General features: G+C 49.4%; 5 protein-coding genes across 6 annotated transcripts; 2 read left to right on the top strand and 3 right to left on the bottom strand.

Moving 5' to 3' along the window:
• The first annotated feature begins 919 nt into the window (after window positions 1-919).
• Window positions 920-5,607, top strand: ONS95_000587 (uncharacterized protein). Of its 2 annotated transcripts, XM_058493747.1 has the most exons (11): window positions 920-1,361; window positions 1,430-3,224; window positions 3,288-3,360; window positions 3,422-3,465; window positions 3,513-3,628; window positions 3,731-3,824; window positions 3,877-3,912; window positions 4,008-4,351; window positions 4,427-4,514; window positions 4,607-4,784; window positions 4,865-5,607. In XM_058493747.1, exons 2-11 carry the CDS (start codon window positions 2,848-2,850, stop codon window positions 5,381-5,383), a joined length of 1,869 nt encoding a protein of 622 aa, XP_058363948.1. In that variant the 5' UTR covers window positions 920-1,361; window positions 1,430-2,847; the 3' UTR covers window positions 5,384-5,607. The 2 variants fall into 2 exon arrangements, with proteins under 2 accessions (XP_058363948.1, XP_058363949.1); XM_058493748.1 differs by lacking the exons at window positions 920-1,361; window positions 1,430-3,224; window positions 3,288-3,360; window positions 3,422-3,465 and having other exon boundaries at window positions 3,512-3,824.
• Window positions 5,608-5,613: 6 nt separating this feature from the next.
• Window positions 5,614-10,001, bottom strand: ONS95_000588 (uncharacterized protein). Its single transcript, XM_058493749.1, has 3 exons — window positions 7,875-10,001; window positions 6,970-7,825; window positions 5,614-6,894 (listed from the first exon to the last, which is right to left on the bottom strand). Exons 1-3 carry the CDS (start codon window positions 9,040-9,042, stop codon window positions 6,723-6,725), a joined length of 2,196 nt encoding a protein of 731 aa, XP_058363950.1. The 5' UTR covers window positions 9,043-10,001; the 3' UTR covers window positions 5,614-6,722.
• Window positions 10,002-10,077: 76 nt separating this feature from the next.
• ONS95_000589 (uncharacterized protein) lies at window positions 10,078-12,858 on the bottom strand. The gene is made up of 3 exons (XM_058493750.1): window positions 12,600-12,858; window positions 12,209-12,514; window positions 10,078-12,102 (listed from the first exon to the last, which is right to left on the bottom strand). The coding sequence occupies exons 1-3, from the start codon at window positions 12,843-12,845 to the stop codon at window positions 11,656-11,658; spliced, it is 999 nt and encodes a 332-aa protein (XP_058363951.1). The 5' UTR covers window positions 12,846-12,858; the 3' UTR covers window positions 10,078-11,655.
• Window positions 12,859-13,025: 167 nt separating this feature from the next.
• On the bottom strand, window positions 13,026-14,009 carry ONS95_000590 (uncharacterized protein). The gene is made up of 3 exons (XM_058493751.1): window positions 13,850-14,009; window positions 13,742-13,801; window positions 13,026-13,684 (listed from the first exon to the last, which is right to left on the bottom strand). Exons 1-3 carry the CDS (start codon window positions 13,902-13,904, stop codon window positions 13,509-13,511), a joined length of 291 nt encoding a protein of 96 aa, XP_058363952.1. The 5' UTR covers window positions 13,905-14,009; the 3' UTR covers window positions 13,026-13,508.
• Window positions 14,010-16,780: 2,771 nt separating this feature from the next.
• On the top strand, window positions 16,781-18,012 carry ONS95_000591 (uncharacterized protein; the record flags this gene model as incomplete). Its single annotated transcript, XM_058493752.1, has 3 exons — window positions 16,781-16,940; window positions 17,014-17,825; window positions 17,875-18,012. Exons 1-3 carry the CDS (start codon window positions 16,898-16,900, stop codon window positions 18,010-18,012), a joined length of 993 nt encoding a protein of 330 aa, XP_058363953.1. The 5' UTR covers window positions 16,781-16,897.
• Between the last annotated feature and the right edge of the window lie 2,566 nt (window positions 18,013-20,578).

Here is a 20,578-nt window from a genome sequence, read left to right on the forward strand (position 1 = left end):
CAAAGGAATGCCGGAAGAGGCAACCTGCTGTACGACGAAGCGTGGATAAGTGTGAGAGGATATTATAGGATGGGATACTGTGGAGAAGAATGGTGTTAGTCGTTGGCTCTTCAACTAGTTTTAGTATGAGACGAAGGTAACGCAAGGTGAGTTGTGAGGGAAGTGGGCTGGAACAGGGCCATTGAATGCAAATGTGGTAAAGGAATGGATAGGTGAAGGTGGGAGACGAAGCACCTTGTCCTTCTTGAGGAAGAGTTGTAGTACCTTGTTGTTAGGTCGTAGAAATGGAGAAAAGGGAAGAAGTAGATGCTTTAAGTAGTACTTGTGCAGGAATGAAGGCAGGTGCGAAGGAGTGAACGAGGGCAGGAGCTGCGAATGGATTGATTGTAGAGCAGAATCAATGGAGATTGAATTGGAGGAGGGGCGTTTGCTGGAGATTGACTTACTCTGAATGGTTGATGGTTGATGGTTCTTGGTTGTTGATACCAGTTGATGTCGAATACGAAGGGTAGTTCGGAGAGCAAGGCAAGCTTGGCTGGAATGGAATGGAATGGAATGTGAATTCGGAGTACCAGCAAAAGCACGAGTTGGACTAGAAGTGAGGAGCCATCAGACTGATATGCAATTCTCCCGGTCAGCTCTTTGGCAAGTCCAGGTTGTTGGCAGAAAGACGAAGGAAGCGGTCAAGCAGAGACAAACAAACTTATGTGGTTGCCCTGCCCTGCCCTGCCTGCAGCATGGCGCACAAGGGTCGGAACGCGATCCGGCATGGCTTTTGTTTGGCGACGGACACGATGACACGGGAAACTCACCTGTTCAGCTGACTGCCAAGAGAACAATGAAAGCCGGTATGAAACGGTTGATGTGACAGAAAGGGGGAGAGGAGGAGAAAGGTTCTGTTTGCTTTTCGGAAGTGAAGAAGGTTGAGGTGGTCAAAGCCCAGCAAAAGTCACCGTGGAGTCAGGGTCAGGATCAGGGTCAGGGTCAGGGTCAGGGTCAAGGTTGACGGCCCAAAAAAAAGGCGGTGGACCATGGCCATGGCTGTCCCCGCAGTAGTAGTACGAGTATCCTGGCAGCGTCCTGCAGAAACGCCAACCAGGCTTCGCGTTCTCACGTGTCCGGTAAGGGCACGGAACTGCACTGCACTGCACTGCAGGGCGAGGCAGGCGAGGCAGGCAGACAGGCAGGCAGGCACACTGGAAGCTGCTACCAGGTGGCTGGGAATAATAATGCCCAAGATCCTTGGAACAGAAGCCCACGCCCACGCCCACGCCCAAGCCCAAACTCAGCCGAGGATCTGCCAGATAACCTGAAAGTAAGCACACGAGGCACAACAGCATCGCATCTGAAGCAGCCCACCAGTGAGTGGCCTGGCCTGTGTTACGTCAAATTATTGACGATCTGATATGTATGCTGACGCAGTGACGAGAGGAGAGGAGCCACGGTGAGCTGAGTTGAGTCGGACCCTGTTTGCTTTTCCCCTCTCTGTGTCTGCAGACCATTTTGATCAGAAACCAACATGTCTTCTGACTGGGCTGCGACATGAAAATGAAAGCAAGAGAAAACGAAAGAGGCGTTTGCTGCGAGCGTTGTTTGCTTCCAACCCATGCAATACGGCTGTCGACCTCCTAGGCGGTCAGGCTGAGGTTGACCAGTAGAGTAGAGAGACTCCTCTCCTCCATGGCTATGGCTGACTTGATACTCTCACCGAGCGAGTATTGAGAGCTCTGTGCCAAATGTTGGAGCTCCTGCTGAATGGACTGAAAGTGAGCCTTGTACTCAGCAAAGAGAGCCTTGTTGAATCCTGACGTGGCCTGGATACGGGTCTTCCTTTCAGCTGCTTGCGCTGCACTGCAAGTGCCTGCACTTCCTTCCTTCACACCACATCTATCTACCTTTACCTTTACCTTACTCGTATCTCTCCAAGGTTGGCAGACATAGGGATCAGCTTCAGAAATCCCATCTATCCAAGACTTCTTCCTAAAGCAAGTGCTGCTTCAATCGCCAACATTTCGGTTGACATGTGGTGCGGATTTCTATTCTCTCACCTTACTTATTATACCTTACTGTACCTTGGTGTCTGGAGGTCTCCTTCCAATGATCTCATCCCATGCCATCCTGACCATCCTGGCGTGGGAATTCCCCGGACGTCGCGCACCGCAGCATCCCTTGGTCATATTATAACCTTATCCCCGGACTGAGCTCTCAGTTACCTTTATGTCCCCACTACTCGTACTCCAACGGTCCAAACCCCTCAAACCCCTCAAAACCCGCAGACACCGCAAACCCCCAATTGTTAATCCAGATACGAGTGCCTACATTAAGTAGATTTACGTATGGGAATTATTAATGCGTCAAATATAGCCCAGAAAATCTCCATCCCAACCCCATGCCCTGTAAGAATCGGACATCGGGAGCACATCGCAGTCCGTCCGCCTGCCATTCGCAGCACTAGATTGCCTGCTGCACCAATGAAGCGATGGCCCGACACAGCTATTCCTTGCATGATCTTGAAAGGGTACCAATAGCAACAAGGCGGCCGAACCATTGTCGAAGAAAGTCCAGACCTGGGGAAAGTAAGAATATAAGCCTCGAGCACTCTCCACAGTCCAAAGCTTAAGTCACAACTGCTCGGATTTCATTCGCATTTGTGGAAAGCCCAGACCTTGCGCGTCGTCGTCGTCCTCATTACCAGCGTCTTCCACATTGAAGGCAACCGCATTCCTTGGTGCGCGCTGTAGTGTACTGGCATATCTAGGTACACAGCACGAAGTCCTGCCCTCGTCTCGTCTTCTACCCTGTCCGTACAAACGAGCACCCAAACAAAGCAAAGTGCTCAGAAATATAATGGCGCATTCCCAGGTAGAGCAGCAGCCGCAATTGAGCGAGTCAAGGTCAACAACAGTGACCGAGACCACAATGGAAGACACCAAGAGAGAAGCTGCAGATGCCACTGGGGCCACCAAGCCCCCAAACACCTCTCAAGATATATCTGGCGCGCCAACAGAAACAGATAAGAAGGAAGAAGTGGTAATGACGGAGAAGGAAGCACAAGCCAAGAAAGATGCAGAGGAAGATCTGCAATATCCACATGGGTTGAAGCTCTGGATTATCCTGGGCGCGTTGTGTCTGGCAGTGTTCCTAGTGGCGCTGGACCAGACTATCATCTCGACAGCCATCCCAAAGATTACGGATAGATTTAAGAGTATTCAGGATATTGGATGGTAAGCGACACTGAAGCGAAGACTGGCACTTGGCTCTTTCGAATATCCTACTGACGTACCAAGGTATGGATCATCATATCTCCTCACGGCAACCGCACTACAGCCAACTTTTGGACGGATATACACAATTTTTGATGTAAGAGCAGACAGATGCAACGTCTACTTTAGAACACCAGCAGGTCTGACAAGCTCTACAGATCAAGTACACTTTCATGAGCGCTATAATAATCTTTGAAATTGGGTTAGCGAGGTCCTTCGGGTGTTTGAACATCTACTTACCACACACAGCTCTCTCGTCTGCGCAACAGCACCATCAAGCAATGCCTTAATTGTGGGAAGAGCCGTAGCTGGTATGGGTGTTGGTGGACTGTTCTCAGGAGCAGTCGTAATTCTAGCTTACTGCTGTATGTTGTGATTTCGTTTACTAAGTTTATGGTATCACGAGTTCGCCAACTCTATCTTTCTCGCTTAGAACGTCTTGTAGCACGCAATACTGACACTCTCAGTACCGCTCAGAAAGAGACCGGCGGCATTTGGCCTAATTGGAGGTATGTGGGGAATTGCATCTGTAGCTGGTCCGCTTCTAGGGGGTGTTTTCACGTATGCTCCACCACATTCTGCGCTTCCACCGAAAAATATTGACAACATACAGCGATAAGATCTCATGGCGATGGTGTTTCTATATCAAGTAAGCCTCTTCATTCCCATCGTCACAACAGAACTAGCCCTGAACTCCGAAATCCAAAATCTCGGATTCAGACACTTACTAACACACCACCCAAGCCTTCCAATCGGCGCCGTCTCCTTAGTTGTAATCTACTTCTTCCTGCGTATCACCCGAGACAACAACCCCGAGAACCTCAGCATCAAACAACGAGTCCTCAAACTCGATCTAATTGGCGCATCCATTCTCGTCCCCGCCGTGATCTGTCTCCTCCTTGCCCTCCAATGGGGCGGTTCCACCTACCCTTGGAACAACTCTCGCATTATCGGACTGTTCGTTGGGTTTGGGCTGTTGACCATCATTTTCGTGTATACACAGATCCGACTTGGTGATCGGGGAACCTTACCTCCGCGGCTGTTCAAGAACAGGAATGTGGCGTTTGCATTGGCTTTTGCTCTATTCTGTAAGTTGAGACGAGGATTCAAGGATTCGATTCTATGCACTGGGAGAGTCAAACACTAATGTGTCAATGTTAAAGTTGGTGCCGGATTCTTCGCCATCATCTTCTACCTCGCCATCTACTTCCAATCAGTAAAAGGCTCCAGCGCAACCAAGGCCGGCATTCAGTAAGTAGACTTCTCCCAACTTTACCTCCGAATAATCTCCTTTTTTCACTCGTGATCTCATACTCGAAACTAACATCTCGTCCTCTCTTCAGACTCCTCCCCCTCCTAATCAGCACCGTCGTCTCCTCCATTGTAACAGGCGGTCTCATCACGGCCATCGGGTATTACGTCCCCGTAATGCTCTTCTGCATGGTCCTATATGCCATCGGCGCCGGTCTAATCACAACATTCGACACACACACCCCCTTCGCAAAATGGTTCGGTTACCAGGTCCGTCCCCGCTCTCCTTCCCTCACACATTCCCCCTCCTTTCCAAAGGACCACAAGACTAACCCTTCTTCCTCCTCCAGATCATCACCGGCGCCGGCATAGGAGTCGGCTTTCAAGGCGGCATAGTCGTAGTGCAAACCGTCCTCCCCCTCGCCGACGTCCCCGTCGCCACCGCCTGCGTCTCCTTCTTCCAAACCCTTGGCGGCGCACTCTTCATCGCCGTCGCTCAAACCCTCTTCCAAAACGGCCTGCTGACCGGCATCGAGAAATACGCGCCTACCCTCCCCGCACAGCTCTTCCTGAAGAGCGGCGCGACACAGATTCGCGAGCTTTTGAGAGAGCTGGGCCAGGAGAACGAGCTGGAGAATGTGTTGAGGGCGTATGTGGATGGGCTGAAGGGCACGTTCTGGATCACCGCGGCGTGTGCGATTGTGGCGTTCTTCTGTTGTGTGGGGTTGGAGTGGAGGAGTGTGAAGGATGGGCATGGGCAGGAGAAGGAGGCTGAGGGCGAGGATGTGGAGAAGAAAGGGGAGGAGGGGAAGATTGAAGATACCAAAGATGAGGAAGTAGTGAGGGAGAAGGATGAGACGAAAGTCTAGGATTTCAGAAATTCTAGAACTGAGGGTTTTCGAAGGAACGGAAACGCAAAGAAGAAAAAAAAGAGAAGGAATGGATAGATATCTGGGTGTTTTGGCTATTGCACTGTACCATAAGGATCTACTCTCTGCTCAGTCCAGAGTACTTTACACAATTATTACTGCATTCACATGTATCTTAGCATAAGCCTTGTAATAAGAATTTTACGAATTCAAGATATTGATACCCATCCATCAATTTTTAAAATGCACTATATCGCCCTCGTCACCTATAGGTGCGTTTGTTTACTTCTGGTCGGAATCTCGGCTACTCAAGCGACAACAGGAGTCATCGAAAAAGAATGGAGACATGGAGACATGGAGAAACACACGCCTCATCAAAGCAATGCAAAGGGGAGATGGCCACATCAGGATGAATTTTCAGATGGGGATTTCACTAGATGTACGTTGAACGGGACACATGACTCAATTCAAAAGAGTGGCAGTGGTGGTATATGTGCTATGCTATGTATGCCATACAATGCAGTAGTCAGCCAGCTTTAATATCTCAAATCTTCATTTGGCGTTGATTCCCTCGAATTCTTTCAACAGCCCAGAAACGACTGAGTGTATTATTGAGACGTGTTGCCGTCACATCCCTATCTTCTCTCCCTCCAACGCAACGCAAAGCAATACAATGCAATGCAATGCAATGCGGCATGCTTGTAGCAGACTCGGAAGCCCAAATGCGCAGCCAAATTTAAGTGGATAGGCATTCGCCTATTATTGCAATAAAGAGTCCTATCCCCATACGCCGAAGACAATCAAAATCCCGCTAATGAGCAAAAAAACCCATTCCATCAACCCAGACATTATCGAAAGTCAACGCCGCGTCACCATCGCCCTGGTGATCAAGTGTGCTAGTTGCAACTGCTACTTCCAAGTCAAGAGAGGCACACCTTTCCAAGCATGCTTATCTTTCTGCCAGATGGAAGTTCTCGCGGACCGAATTATCTTCGCTTCCCCATTCCCTTGCTCGCGGAAGAGACGTGGCAATCATTGCCATTTTTTATTTTTATGAATATTTATATCGAAGTGAAATTTTTTGTGTGCCGTGTGTTGGATGACGAGAGGAGAAATTGCCGAGGAGTCAAGTACTCATCTTATAATCCTGGTCGACCCTAGGGACTTGCATGAAGCTGTCCCCAAAGTGACGAGGTGATGATATATTGCTTCCTGTTTGGCAGTGGAGACCAAACAGAATGCTCCAAACCTGGAGAACACCGTAGCTCTGTATGAGCCAGTCCAAGAGTATGGTCACTGAATATGTATGAGAGGAGAATATGGGTGCGTCAGTGAAAGATCAATCAATCTTCGCAGAAGCCAAGCTTTTGACAGCAGGATTGGAAAGATTGTTTGCAAGTCGGATGGCTGGACGTTTGTACTTCGTGTGCTTCCGAAGACGTTTTCGTGCAACCATCACGGGAACAGAGGATTTCGTGACGAGATAGTTAGAGAAAGAGCCAAGAATGACGCTGTGTTTCTGTCAGCTGAGACCTTTCACCGACACTTCCAAGATTTTGGCATAGCAGGGAACTGAAATGACATACCCTTTAAGTTGACTCTGCCCTCTGCTTCCTAGGATAACCATTGTAGGAGAAATGAAGTCTATCACTTCTGTTATGAGATGCTTCGGGCTCTTGCAATGGATAACTTCGATCACGACCTTGACCTGGAGTTTCGTCTTTCGGAGAAGTCTCGATACTCGATCCGTTATATCCTGAACAGCTCTGTAGCGTTCATACTCGGCCTTTCCTTTCTCCCTACCCATTGGGCTCGCACTGGCGCTGTGAGGATCTAGTCTGAAGCCTGGTCCTAAAGGGCTCGGGAAGTTGGTGGTAGGGCTCATGAGCGGAGTCGATCCCGAACGATTCGCAGATGCCTGAATGGCGGCAAGCTGTTCCTTCATTCTAGTATCATCTTCGCTATCGTTGTTGGCGATTCCTACATCCTCGTCCACGCAGTAGATGGCAAGAAGAGTATCCCCATCTCGAAGAACCGTCCCAACAGTCCATTCCAATGCATGAGCGGCTTCGTCACTGAGATCGGTAGCAACAAGGTACTTCCGAACCCGGCGCTGGTGATCCTTGGCTTCCTGCTGCATCTTGAGGAAGTCTCCACGGTAAATTGTCCGCACAGAACGACTGGTTGCCGGGGTTGATTGTATAGGCGTCATGTTAACCGAGAGCTTCTGGGCATGCTTGATATCGGTGACGTCTTGTTCTGTATCTGAGTCGACTGGAGTATTCAGCCCAGACGTTCCTTCGTCGAAGCTTGTATTCGGATGTACGACAGCCTTTCCATGTCTCAAATATCGATCTCCACCAGGTTCGGTGACTGTGATCTCTGGGTCCAGCAGTGAGCGTATCTTGTATTTGTCGTGTTCGGCGGCAGCTATTTGATCACCTGCAGATTTGTTAATAAGAACAAATAAGGAGCATTGTGAAATACGCACGCTCTTCCTCGGCAGCAGCCATCAAGCTCTGAGCTTGCCTGGCCACTTTTGGTCTGCTTCCTCCCACGGCAGAATCAGAGTTTGCTCGATCTGGCCGGTTCTCATGCTTCCTGCCTCGCAGCTGATCATCGTCCGAAATACTGTCGTCATCATCACTGCTATCAATGATCACATCCTCGCTGTCAACATAGTCCTTCTCCAACCTGGCTCCATTCTCGAATGGCACACCATCGCTATTCGTCCGACTCCGCTGCTTCTTCCCACCCAACGATGACAGCCCTCCTCCAGACCGAGCTAGATTTGCATCTGACAACCTGCGGTACGCGCTGTTCATATCTACCACCCTCCCATCGTTCAGGACAAGCTTCGAACTTTCCGCCTTGACACTTGGAGAATTCGAACGTAGAATTGATCGAGGGACTGGAGATCTCGATTTCGTGGAGATACCTGTGGTGGCATTCGAGGTATTCCTTCCTCGGTCTCGGTCTTTGTCTCCAAATAAACTTATGGTTCCTCCTCGTACCACTTCTGCCATGGCGGAAGTTTTCCTGCCACCCAGGGTAGTCCGCTTCGGGGCTACGGGTCCACCAGGGGTACTTGGCGCATACCCGCCAAATTGGTAGGCTGATTCGGGATTCCCACCGGTAGATGCCGCTCTGGGTCCAAAGGATGCTGGCTTCCTTGCTGCATCCGACAGGCTTCTGTGGGGAAGGCTATTCGCCAGCTGTGTTTTCTGAGTAGTCCTCTCATCACTGGGCGAGGATGCTGCACTCTGCGTCGAGGCAGAGGAAGATGTCCTTCTCTTGCTCGCAGTACCTTCCCCTATCTCCAGCATACTTTGAAGTGGTGCTGCAGAAGTTTGTGGTGATGGGGACATATCCAACATACTTCGAGTCGTCTGCGACGAGCTCTTGCGCGGAGGTATTGCGAGGCCAGTTCCGTTGGTCCCAGTCAATGAAGTCTTCCTAGGTGACTCTGAGCCTTCATCAACATCCAGCATGCTTCTTATGGGAGACTGTGCCTGTGTGGTCAAGGGTGAAGTCCTTGCAGATCCCATGGATCCTGTGGAACCTCGATGGCGGGTTTTGGGAGGGCTTTCGAGTAAGGCAAGGACATCCTTCCTCTCTTCATCCAATATCTGTTCTAAGGACATCTCCTGCGTAGCCATCCTCACCAAACCTCAGGTTGTTCTTGCCAGATTATTCCGAAAGTGTTTGTTGCTTGCCCAGGCAAAGGTTGCTCTCCAGCAGAAAACTCGGAGAGACCGTGAATTGGGCGACAAAGCAGGAACACCACAAGGTGGCGCTGTGAAGGGTAAACGTTATCGATTAATGAACTTTCGTGGTTGTCGATAGACAAATTCGAGATACTGCATTGTGGTAAAAGGCTCCAGTCTTTTCAGGGTTGCGCTCAGGTCATTGCTACAGCCGTGCTGCCTGTGTCGAGAGAGAGTTCCGGTGTAACTTGGGCCGCAGGGAAGGCTTGAACGCAAGCGCTTCGAACGGCCAGAGATAGAGGGCTCAAAAAGGAAGAAGCAAGTATATCTGCTGGTAAAGGAGAGGAGTTGTGTGCGCCACGTGGCGAGCAGAATCCCGAGGTGGTAGAAGGAGGCACAGAGGTGGTTAGATGGTTCGTTTTGCCCCCGCGGTGCTTCGTAAAATGGAGGTTCTAGATTGTTGCTAATGGCGGCTGAGACGGGACGTGCTGTGACAGCTGAAGGGACTTGCTTCTTATGATAGGGAAAGGTATCGTGAAGGTTGAAAGGGGAGGGAGAAGCGGCGCTTGCGCAGAAAATGAAGCACGGGGGCAAGTCGAGTGAGGAGGAGTGAGGAGTTGACTGATTTAAACAAGTGATGATCGTCTCCTTATGGCAATGGGATGGCTTTTAGCGCTGTCCCTTGGAGGCGGGGGAGAGGCGGCCCAAGCCGAGTGGGCTGCGGTGCTCGGGATAGGGATAGGGATTGTTCTGGGGGGCTGCAAGATGGCAATGAATCGCAACAACAGGAGAGGTCTGAATAATCAGGATGCAGGGTCAGAGCAAGATCCTGAATAATAAAGACTACCTTTAAGAGAATGTCGGCCTGCGCAGTTCAATAAGGAAGCAAACAGGCAAATAATGGCTATCCGCCAGTCTCTCCCTTGGAAGCAAGTGAAGCAAGCCTGCAAGTGTACAGTAATACCCTGGAAAACTGCATTTTACGGTTGGTAATTTACTTATGCACCAGACTATCCGGCACTGCAATCGCCAGATCGATAGAAGTTATGTCTCTGAGCTGGTAGTGGCAGCTCCAACGAGCACTGAAAGACATCTTTTCAGCACAATTATCGCATTCATGATACTGTCCCTACCTTAGGTAGCCCCTAATGCAACCTGGATGGAAGCTACCTATTCTGTACCTATGTACGAGTACCACATGCGCCAAGAGATGCCCCTCCCCGACCCCACAAAGTTGCGGCGTTCCGTCTTGTCTTTGAGCTGCCACAGCCGACAGACATGGTACCGAGAAAGGTACTTATACTCGTAGTGATGAATGAGTTCTTCACCGTAGAAGCAGTGCAACACAGAATCTTCCGAAGAGGTGCTCATTTTCAAGAATCACAGTTAGACTTTCCATACTGTACTATTCCGAAGGCCGAAACATACAATAATACGGCAAGCTATGTACCTCGTATGTTCTGCCCGCATTCCCAATCCACCTGTCGAAACTTTCTTCATAAACCTATGCCCACATCTCCCTTGGCATCACATCAAAAGCAAGCGATAACTGCAAGTCAAGACGGGCGCAGCACCACCGCCAAGTTCCTTCCTTATCTCCCCCTCGGAATTGCCAACCAAATATCCAATATCACTTCTCACCCGGCCCCATCTCGCGGCACATCGGCCTCACACAGAAGCTTACCCTCTCTTCCAAGCCAGCATGCAGAGAGATCCTGCTTGGCCCAGACCTAGACCAGCTGAAATACAGTATGACTGGGCCAAACGACCCTCTTCCTTTCCGCGATAGATTCCAATTCGTGGGATAGTACTCACCCAAGCATCACGAAGTGGGTATTACATGTGAGGGGGAATGGTGGGGTGAGGAGCCGTTTGCATCTGCAACTCCATCCCTTACCAGGCTCTCCCAAGATATCCGGAAGCTGAATGGAGCCACTTTGAATGTGGATACAGTCTCCAAGCCCAGCTAGGATAATGCGGAAGGAAGACAACGCGACTAAGTCCCGTACCTAACAACGTGGAAACAGCAGACATCTAGGCCATCTCCCTAGTATGTTCCTCTATCGTCGTCTCCCTCGCTCTTGGCATCCGGGTACCGGATCTGGATCATGTCAACAACAACACCAGAGACGGCAGCAGAGACAAGAACTTCAAACAGAGATTGAACAGAGAGTTTGATATATGATAGAAGCACCGTGGCGAGCTGCAGCACTTGCTTTACCGCTAGCGTCTGCATCAATGCAGTTGGTGAATCTCCAATACACACTACACGTGCCGCTGTACCATTGCACATCGACAGGCTTCTGTGCAGAGCAGCGGTGCGTAGTCTCTTTTTGACCAATGTTAGATCGTCGGCAATAATTCCGGAAGATTGCTGTTCCTGGGACGGAAAGAGACGTCAAGGTGCCGTCCTCACCGCCAATCTTCACAAGACCACCAGCCACAGATAATGTGTTATTGGCACAAGCATTTTTTCCTTTGCCTCTCTATGCCATCCATTCCTTTTCGCCAGAATACACTATGATACATCCCAAGCATAGACATGTTGCCTTAAACACCCCTCCGCTACATCCTCTTCCTGTAAGTCTTTTTCATCAGATTTGCTCTTGCCGACGTCCCCGTCCTGTGAACCATCAACCGCTTCTCCCAAACAGAACTCTTCCCTTCCACCACGCTGATAATCTCATCTGCAAACCGCTGAGCGAATTGTCCTCTTCCGCTACTTCTCGATTTCTTTTTGTTGGCTGCGTCTAGTATCCATTGAACAGCTTGCCGTCTCCGTTGTCTCAGACCAAGGGGTTTGGGGATCTGCAAGGCGGCTCCTCCACCAGCAGCACCCCTTATGGACTTGATTCGAAGGAGAGGCGCGACAGAGTCAATTGCAGCGGTGAGATAGCCGACGGGATTCAACGGGAGGTGGTTAGGAGGAGCTGTACCTGGCAGGAGAGGGTGAGCTGAGCTGGTAGTCGGGGGAGGGGCGGTTCGGAGATGGTTTAAGATGAGGGACATGTTCTATATTACAGAGCAGACATTAGCAAGATGCATTTCAAAGGAAAGTCCTGGGAAAATCTGCGCAGCAAATGACCGCAGAATGAAAGTAGAGAACTGACGGCCCTACCCTCTGGGCAGCGCTCAATTTGCCATGCTGCATGAGAAGCGTCGTGACCTGCGATACAACGGGATCGTATCTGTACTTAAGATTCCCATTTGATGGCAGTGGTAAGTCTGGCAGGCCGAATTTGTGTCCTAGGTTTACTGGGTCGGATGCATGTCCTCCTGTCGCTACGTTTTGCAATTGACCCAGTGCCAGTAAATTGGCGAAAGATGTTGTGTCTGCGGCATCGGCTTGGGTTTTACTCTTCTCAATCTCCTCTTTGACAATCTCAGGCGCTTTCTCTTTACTCTCTTGGTCACGCTCAATGATCTGTGCAGCAATTGTCAGTAAAAATCGTTCAAAGGGGTGATGTCATCGTAGCCAATGCTGCCAAAATAGCAGTTGTAAGCCGTACCTCCTGCACAGGTGTTCCTTGTCCCAAATCTGGTCCAGTCTCTCCGGTAATTTTGCTCATATCTGCAGCTTCCTCGCTGACATGTCCAAGGGTTTCTTCATTCGGGCCAGTGGGAGGGGTTTTCTCGTCAGCGAATGCTCTCCTTGAGATGACCGGAGAAACTCGTGATTGATATGAAGCAATTGATGGTCGTGAACGGACAGCAAGTGATCGGCTTGCGCCGTACAGATTCAATCGTGGAGGCATGGCGATGGTGTTGTATTGCCTTTATCCTCATCTGATCCAAGTGATGACCGAGCTCGAAAATGCATCGGTTATTTAAGCCATAATATTAAGGCATAGTGAATGTAAGTTAAGGCAGCCAGTCCGAGAAGAACCGCGCAGCCGCGTTCCTCCAGGGGACATCCTGTCGTTGCTCAATTCATATCAACCGGGATGCTGGGATCTTGTATGACCGTGGACACCTTCAACGTTCAACTTTCTTCTTCCATCAACATCGTCCCTTACCTCGCTCGATAACGTGGTTCGCTACCAAAACCAACACTACACGAAACTCAATTCGGCCCTTGACAGAAGAAGTAAAAAAGAAGCAAGTTTGATTCTTGAAACAATATCTACTGGGAATTTAAGTGGGTTTAAAACAAAGATAGAAGTCCAATCCAAGTCTAACATTTCCATCCACATGCCCGAAAAGAGGGAAAGATAACGAATCTCATAGCCAGTAAACTCTGTCAACTCCACTGCCCGAAAACGCTCGCCCGTCCTGTTGACCGTAACGATATCCGACGCCAGAAGCCCTTGTGTTGCGCCGGCCCATGCTGTTCCCACATTGAAGACTGTTTATTACCATCCTATCATACAGGCCAATTCGAGCGAGTGTGCTGAGGTGTTCGTTGCTTTGATGGAATTTCACCATCCAGAGCGACTCTGGGTAGGGGAGCCTGGGTTCGAGGTACTGATGTGCTTCAAAGCTACCTCTGCAGCGTCCTCCTTCGCATTGTTGACATGATCTCCATCGTACCAGAACCTCGCGGGGATGCTCTGGCCCTGCACAGTGACTGTGCTGGACCAAGCGGTTCGACCACCTTTGTGAACAAGTCAATTGTGTGCTTCTGAGCTTTGCGGGAGCTTTGGGAGCTTACCACGTCTGTCAGACATGATTTGGAATACCGGAGGGTGGTAGTTGGCCTCACGGCACTTCTCTACATGCGGTCAGCGGGGTCAATTGATTTGAGAATGCAACCAGATACCTTCGAGTCTCTCTTGCCAAGTTGCAGCTCCAGAATTATAGCTCGAATAAGACATTGGTGAAGGAAGGATGACCTTCTTGAAAGTTGACGTAGGTGATGTGCAAATGTATGTGTGTATAGCTGGGGATGTGGAGCCGAAACAGTGGAGTGCGGATAAGGCGTTATGCTTTGCAGAAATGGTGGTTTTATGGAGTTCTTTATAGGTGCTTAAGATTCCCAAAATTGTATCCCATGGGAAGGAGTTGGGTGTGTAGCAGGTGAGGTGGCAGCGAAGATGAGGAAAAGCTGCGTTTGCACTTCCGTGCTGCAACTGCGACACGGCAACTAGGTTCAAGTATGTTTCGGCATAATGCATCTGAGCAGATAAAGAAACTATTCAAAAGAAGTAACGTCGATCACCCAAAAGAACATAGGGCCGTGTGTGCTGTCTCCATCGGTGGGATAACACACTCATGTACGACCATGCCGAATGACCAACGGTAAAGCTGCAAAAGCAATTCTAGCTTAACACAAAAACATCTTAGTGGAAATGCAGGGCCAGCGCTACACTCTCATCCAGCTTGCTGCAGCTCCGTGGGTACCATCATGGGGCAATAAGAAAAAGAGGGCAGATTTGGGTAGAGATATTTGAGCAGAAGTAGACAAGGAGTGGAGAGAAGTGGATTGGAGGGGCATTGGAGGGACGAGCCGACTTGGGGGAAGCGACAGTCTGATCTCATAGCGAGAGCCCAATTAAGATTTAAGAACAGCATGTCAGCTGCACGTAGACGCCAATGGAGTTGCACAAGCCAGAGTACCAATACTTCCGGTCCTCGACCGGGTCCTTTGCCTTGGATGCAGCTCAAATTATAGGGCGAAAACCTAGACATCTTGCCTCACTTTTTCGCAAGGATTCCAGATGTCGAAAAATTGCTTTTTACGTGAAGAACAAGGAAAGCAAAATGCGGACACTTGAAGAGCCTCTCAAACTTCTCCTGTGAAGAGAGGAAGGCAATCGTACGTGATCAATTCATTATCAGCTTGGACTCGGTCGCCCAATCTGCTTGATTGAACAAGACTAGAGAGGTGTCATCCGGTCCTTCGATAGAAGACCTGGAACGCAGCTGTGTACCTATCCTCAATCTAGTATTCCCCGACTACTGTAGAGCCCGAAGGTAGAATTCGATCGAGCAGCACTGCAGGAACGGGTGGCTACATGAGCTTGATACGATGAACTTTGCGTAACGTCCCTGGAAGCTCCTTGATTCGAGGGTACAATGCGGAGAGACCCATGGTCTGGCGAACGGTGAGGGTAGTTACCGGAAATTTCAAGTATCAGCCCTGCCAGTTGCATCTCATCGTTGCGATAACTCCTGATCAGCGTCGCATCTCTAGATGATGACCTGCCTTAGGTAGATCGCATCTATCGTGAACAAGGACTTGAGCTTCACCGCTTGTCAATCTAGATCGAACCAGATAACCCGACAGACTGGTACGCTGAGAGCATGGGGTGGTTGAAGAAGAAATGTGAGAGCGGGCCCGGAGGGAGCTCAGAAATGCCCGGCCATTCTTGCAGACGTGGGTGCGTCGTTGCATTGCCGTTCCCGTCAGAGCTCCGTGAGATAAATGGAATGAGTGGATGGGAGTATGATTTGACATTGCTGGCGCCTGCAGGCTACTTCATTGGCAATTGTATTGCATCGAACAGTGAAGAATGTTCCGGCTGCTGATGTTGCTGAGTCCGCTGTCTTCTGGTGGGGAGTGTGAAGAGTGGAAGCAGAGACAGTAAAGTCATGGCCAAGCCACTCAAGTTGGACAGAGTGCCAGATGCTGTGTCGAAGCCACAGACGGAGGCCGGGGCGTGGGCGGGTGAGGGCTGGCAATGGCAATGGCAATGGCAAAGGTACACAGCTTCTAGAGAAGGCTCCAGAGTATCGTATGCTTCCAGTGGGAGCAGGGAGGTTGAAGGCTATTTAGGAGAATTGTTGCGTGGCGACTCCAGAGCGGGCCAAGTATATTATTTATACAGCCTTGCTCAGCGCTGTTCTCTCGGCCGTGCTGCACTACAGCCTTGCCTGCTTGACCAACGCATCGCAGCTCAGCATTGCTGCCCAGCCCAGAAGCCCAAGAGGAAGGTTAGGTGATACGATATACCTGTTTACAGTACCTATCCTCTCTGTTGCGTCGAGCTGGCCGGAGTTGAGCCTGTAGTGGGACTGCATATGCAACATATCGAGGGGTAGTCGTCAGACTTCAGGGGCTGTACTCAGTTGGGGGTTCACTGTGGTACGTGATTTTGTGGTCGTGATTGTGTGTGTGCGTGTGTGTTCGTGGTCACCGGTGTTGCGTTGTGTCTTGGGAATGGAGTCAATGCTCCAGTTCGAGTATCAATTGGTTGATTGTCAAGTGAGGCAAGACTGCACGAGCTACACTAGCCTAATGGTCAAATGTGCCCGAGTCTTCTCCACTCTGACAGCCTCAAAAATTTACCCAGCTCTTTGCCTCAGAAAGCTACCTCTCTCAACTCGTTCTCGTTGTTCTTTGCCGATTTCATCGTCTTTGGCTTGTCCCATCATCCAAGGCTAGGATATGAACGCTAGATAAGAAGGAATTTGGACAGAAGAGAGGAATGGCCACTTCATCATAAATGATGAGTAAAGATTTCCGTCTCTTCGACTCGAGTCTTCTCCGAGGATCAACTCCTCTTGAAATCAAATCACACTTTCCACACATCCCAAGGGCATCATCAATGCCATCGCTGACCAGATCCATACTTCGGCCTGTGAAACCCCCATATAGATTACTAATCCAACGTCTCATAGGTCCATCCGAGCCTGTTTTCGGCAGAGTGTGCCTCGGCCTCGGTTGCCCCCATAACGTGGGGAGAGCTAAATTGTCCGTCAGCTGCCAAAATCAACAACTTCCATTTCTCCAGTCTTAGAAGATCACCAGAAGGATAGAATAGACCTCTTTTCAATCTTTGTCTTAGCACCACCAGCACTTCTTTCTGCGACATTAGAAGAATAAGAATAAGAATAAGAACAAGGACAAGGACAAGAACGAGCCAAAATGCCTTTCAATACCAAACTCACTCGGGCTCTAGGGATCAAGAGTAAGTCCAACTGAGCTTGGTCTCGAGTTGCTTTCCACCAGGGCAGAGTGAGTTGCTAACACATTGTCCACAGTCCCCGTAGTGCAAGGTGGTATGCAATGGGTGGGCTACGCTGAACTAGCATCCGCCGTCTCCAACGCAGGTGGCCTCGGAATTCTCACAGCCCTCACACAACCAACCCCCGAAGACCTACGCAAAGAGATCCGAAAATGCAAGACCATGACCGACAAGCCCTTCGGCGTGAACATCACACTCCTCCCTTCGATGAATACCCCTGACTACGGCGCATACGCACAGGTCGCTATCGACGAGGGCATCAAGGTTGTGGAAACAGCGGGGAACTCGCCTGGACCTGTCATCAAGCAGTTAAAAGCGGTCGGAGTAATCATTCTACACAAATGTACAACTATCAGACACGCGCAGAGTGCAATCAAGCTCGGTGTTGATTTCTTGAGCATCGATGGCTTTGAGTGTGCCGGACACGTGGGCGAAACAGATATCACGAACTTTATTTTGCTGAGTAGGGCGAGACAGTCACTTGAAGTACCATTCATTGCTTCTGGTGGTTTCGCAGACGGACAAGGCCTTGCCGCTGCGTTGAGTTTGGGCGCTGAGGGTATTAATATGGGAACTAGATTTATGTGCACGGTCGAGGCGCCCATCCATTTGAAGATCAAAGAGGAGATTGTTAAAGCGCAAGAGACGGATACAGAGCTTGTGCTAAGAAGGTGGAAGAACACTAGTCGGCTGTACAAGAATAAAGTCTCACAAGCAGCGACGAAGATTGAGCGAGAGAGTACTACTGGCAAGTTTGAGGAGGTTGCTCCTTATGTCAGTGGCAAGCGAGGAAGAGAAGTCTTCATCAATGGAGACCCAGATTACGGCGTAAGTGTCCTCATACCCTCCTTGTTACATCAATACTCACGCCTCCTAGGTCTGGACTGCTGGTCAAGTCATTGGACTTATCCACGACATCCCAACATGTGACGAGTTAGTCAAGAGAATCGAGCGTGAGGCGGAGGATACGTTGAATAAGGCGTCAGCGCTGATCGTGCCATCCAGTAAACTATGATTGTACTTTAGGAAATTGACGACCTCAACTACCTATTCACCATCTCAACAATGACTTGTACAAGGTCCCATGCTAGTATGTTTGATGCTACTGGCTAGTTTCTCAATGAATACCTCAGCATACTCATCTCCCCTCAGACCTCGAAATCAATCCATTCCGTGTTCCCAAACTTCCCTTCCCTCGTCTGAAAGACTTTCTTGGGACTGCTATACACGCTCCACTGCTTATCCGTCAACTGGACATCAAACTTTGCGATCTCCCGCCCAGTAACATTATATCCCGGCCCGTAATTCTTATACTCAGCCTGCAGCGTCCAGTTACTGTATCGTGCCGGATTCCAGTCTATGTAGCCCGTGCTGAGGATGCTGTTATCAAGGTAGGTGCGTGCGAAGATGGATCGGTGTTGGGCGTTCTGTTCGGTAATTGTCAGTCCATCTTCGCTTATTACTAACAAGCGAAGAAAAGTAAACATACCCAAGGTCTTCCTAGCGGACATTTGCCCACAATACTCAAACTGGAATTAGCTGCATGGACGTTGGAATCTACGACATAGACGCCGTATTTATTGACGAATGTCGTATTGGTTCCTTTCCACTATTGGACCAAAGTCAGCAGCAAATACGGCGAAACGTTGGGGCAAATCGTGGTCACCTACAGCCGTGATTCCTCCACCGCAAGATCGCAACGACAAGCTCGAATGGGTTATCCAGCATGTCCCAAAGCCATAAATAAAGTCAGTTTGGCCGCCAATTTCACTCTTGGCGATGTATGCGTTGCCTAGTTTGCCTACGTAGACCTGAAGACGAAGTTAATGAGATGAGTCGATAAAGGCTTTTGAAAGAATTGGTACGTACAGTGTCTTGGTAGCTGTAGAAGCCGGTATAGTAGAATCCTCCATTAGCGTAGCTGATACTCAATGCAAGAGCTGGGTTCGCGGCTGTCAAGTGGTTTTGGTCAGTCACGATCCTCTCAGATTCCGTCGAACATTTGGTGCCAGCATCCCAACAAGTCAAGTAGACAAACAGACAGAAAACAAAATTCCCAGTTTCTTCAATGAATTGAGAGACACAAAAACACATCGCACTTACAATAAGGTGCAAAATCGTTGATGACATCCAAATTATACGTTCTGAAATCCGTACATCCAAACGGCGTATCAGCAGGCACAGCAAAACCAGTAGGACCGCTTCCAGTCAGCGAAGCGTTAAGATTCGGTGCAATGGTCAGGGTGCTGGTGAAAGCATTATCGAGACCCGTGACAGCGCGCGCGCTCCAGATCAATCGTACTGTGTTGAGGGACTGCTTTGTTGGGTTGGAGGTCTGTCCGAGGAGGTAGGTTGGACCGGATCGAGTGACATTGACCTATGAATGTTGGCATATTGACTTGAAGGCAGAGAAGGCAAAATTATCATAAGGCCTAAACTTGTGGTAGTAAGAAAATGTAAACTCCTACCTGTTCTGTGTAATTCCCAGAGGCAATGAGAATGATATAAGTATCTATCGTCTGTCAACCTCAAATTTCTTCCATACTTTGAATCTTCCAAAGTTGGAGCTCACCAGTACTATTCGGAAGTGCCATCATAGCTAATGCAACCATTTGTTAGTCCTCTGTTATCAAAGGCCACAAAGGTAGAAAAATACACACCAGACTGCACAGTCTTGTACTTGGAGCTGCTGCTCACAGGATCCACGTACAATGTCCTCCTGGTATCACAGCCATCAAGTGGATTCCTCGTCTTTGCCTGACACGCATGACGATCTTTCGAGCTCCCAATATCCCAGCCTGCAGAAACCAGGGTGAGAAATGCAGATACGAGTACCAGGAAACTTGAGATTTGGATTCGGTACATCTTGGATGTGATCTGCAGTAAACCCCTTTGCAGGCCAAATTGAGGCCAAACACTCTAGACACTTTCTAATACTCGCGAGAGACTCAAGGTAGCATAAGACAAAGTGTGGAAAGGGAAGCCAGAGAAACCATAGACCATATAAATGAAAAAGTAAAATGATGACTTGATATGCATAATCCTACCATGGCATATTCCATCCTATTACCCACAAAATCGGAAAAACTCTCCCACCCCTCCCATGCCAGTATTCAGGAACGGTCCCTTACCCCTCTCAGGCTTATCATAATTATTCATGTCTTCAAGCCTGTTGCCACCCAATGAGAAGTCAACCACGCGTCAAGCTTTCGGAGGAGATATAAGTGGAAAGCTTGCTTCGAGCCTTCAACCCGAGGATATTAGATGAAGTGGTGGGGGTTTGCTGAGCTCGTGTGGGGATACCTGGAGAAATTTCGTGCGGGGAAGAAGGGGGACGGTGCCAAGATCTCCCGCCAATGAGAGAGTTTGAATGATTTGAGGGACGTGATTATGTTGTTCCTGGTTACTATCAATGAGAACTTCAGAGAAGCGCAGAGCGGTTAAAGCAGCATTTGAAGTGCTAGGGTTGATTTGGAACTTTGAAAGCGCATGCAGAATTGAATTGCATAATGTCCTGAAGGATACGAGAACTGTTTTGCGGCCCACAAAAATGTTTGCACTCACAGGTCCAACAGGGAAGC

Source organism: Cadophora gregata (genome assembly GCF_030347475.1).
Source record: "Cadophora gregata isolate MNR1 chromosome Unknown scaffold_1, whole genome shotgun sequence".
NCBI lineage: Eukaryota > Fungi > Ascomycota > Leotiomycetes > Helotiales > Ploettnerulaceae > Cadophora > Cadophora gregata.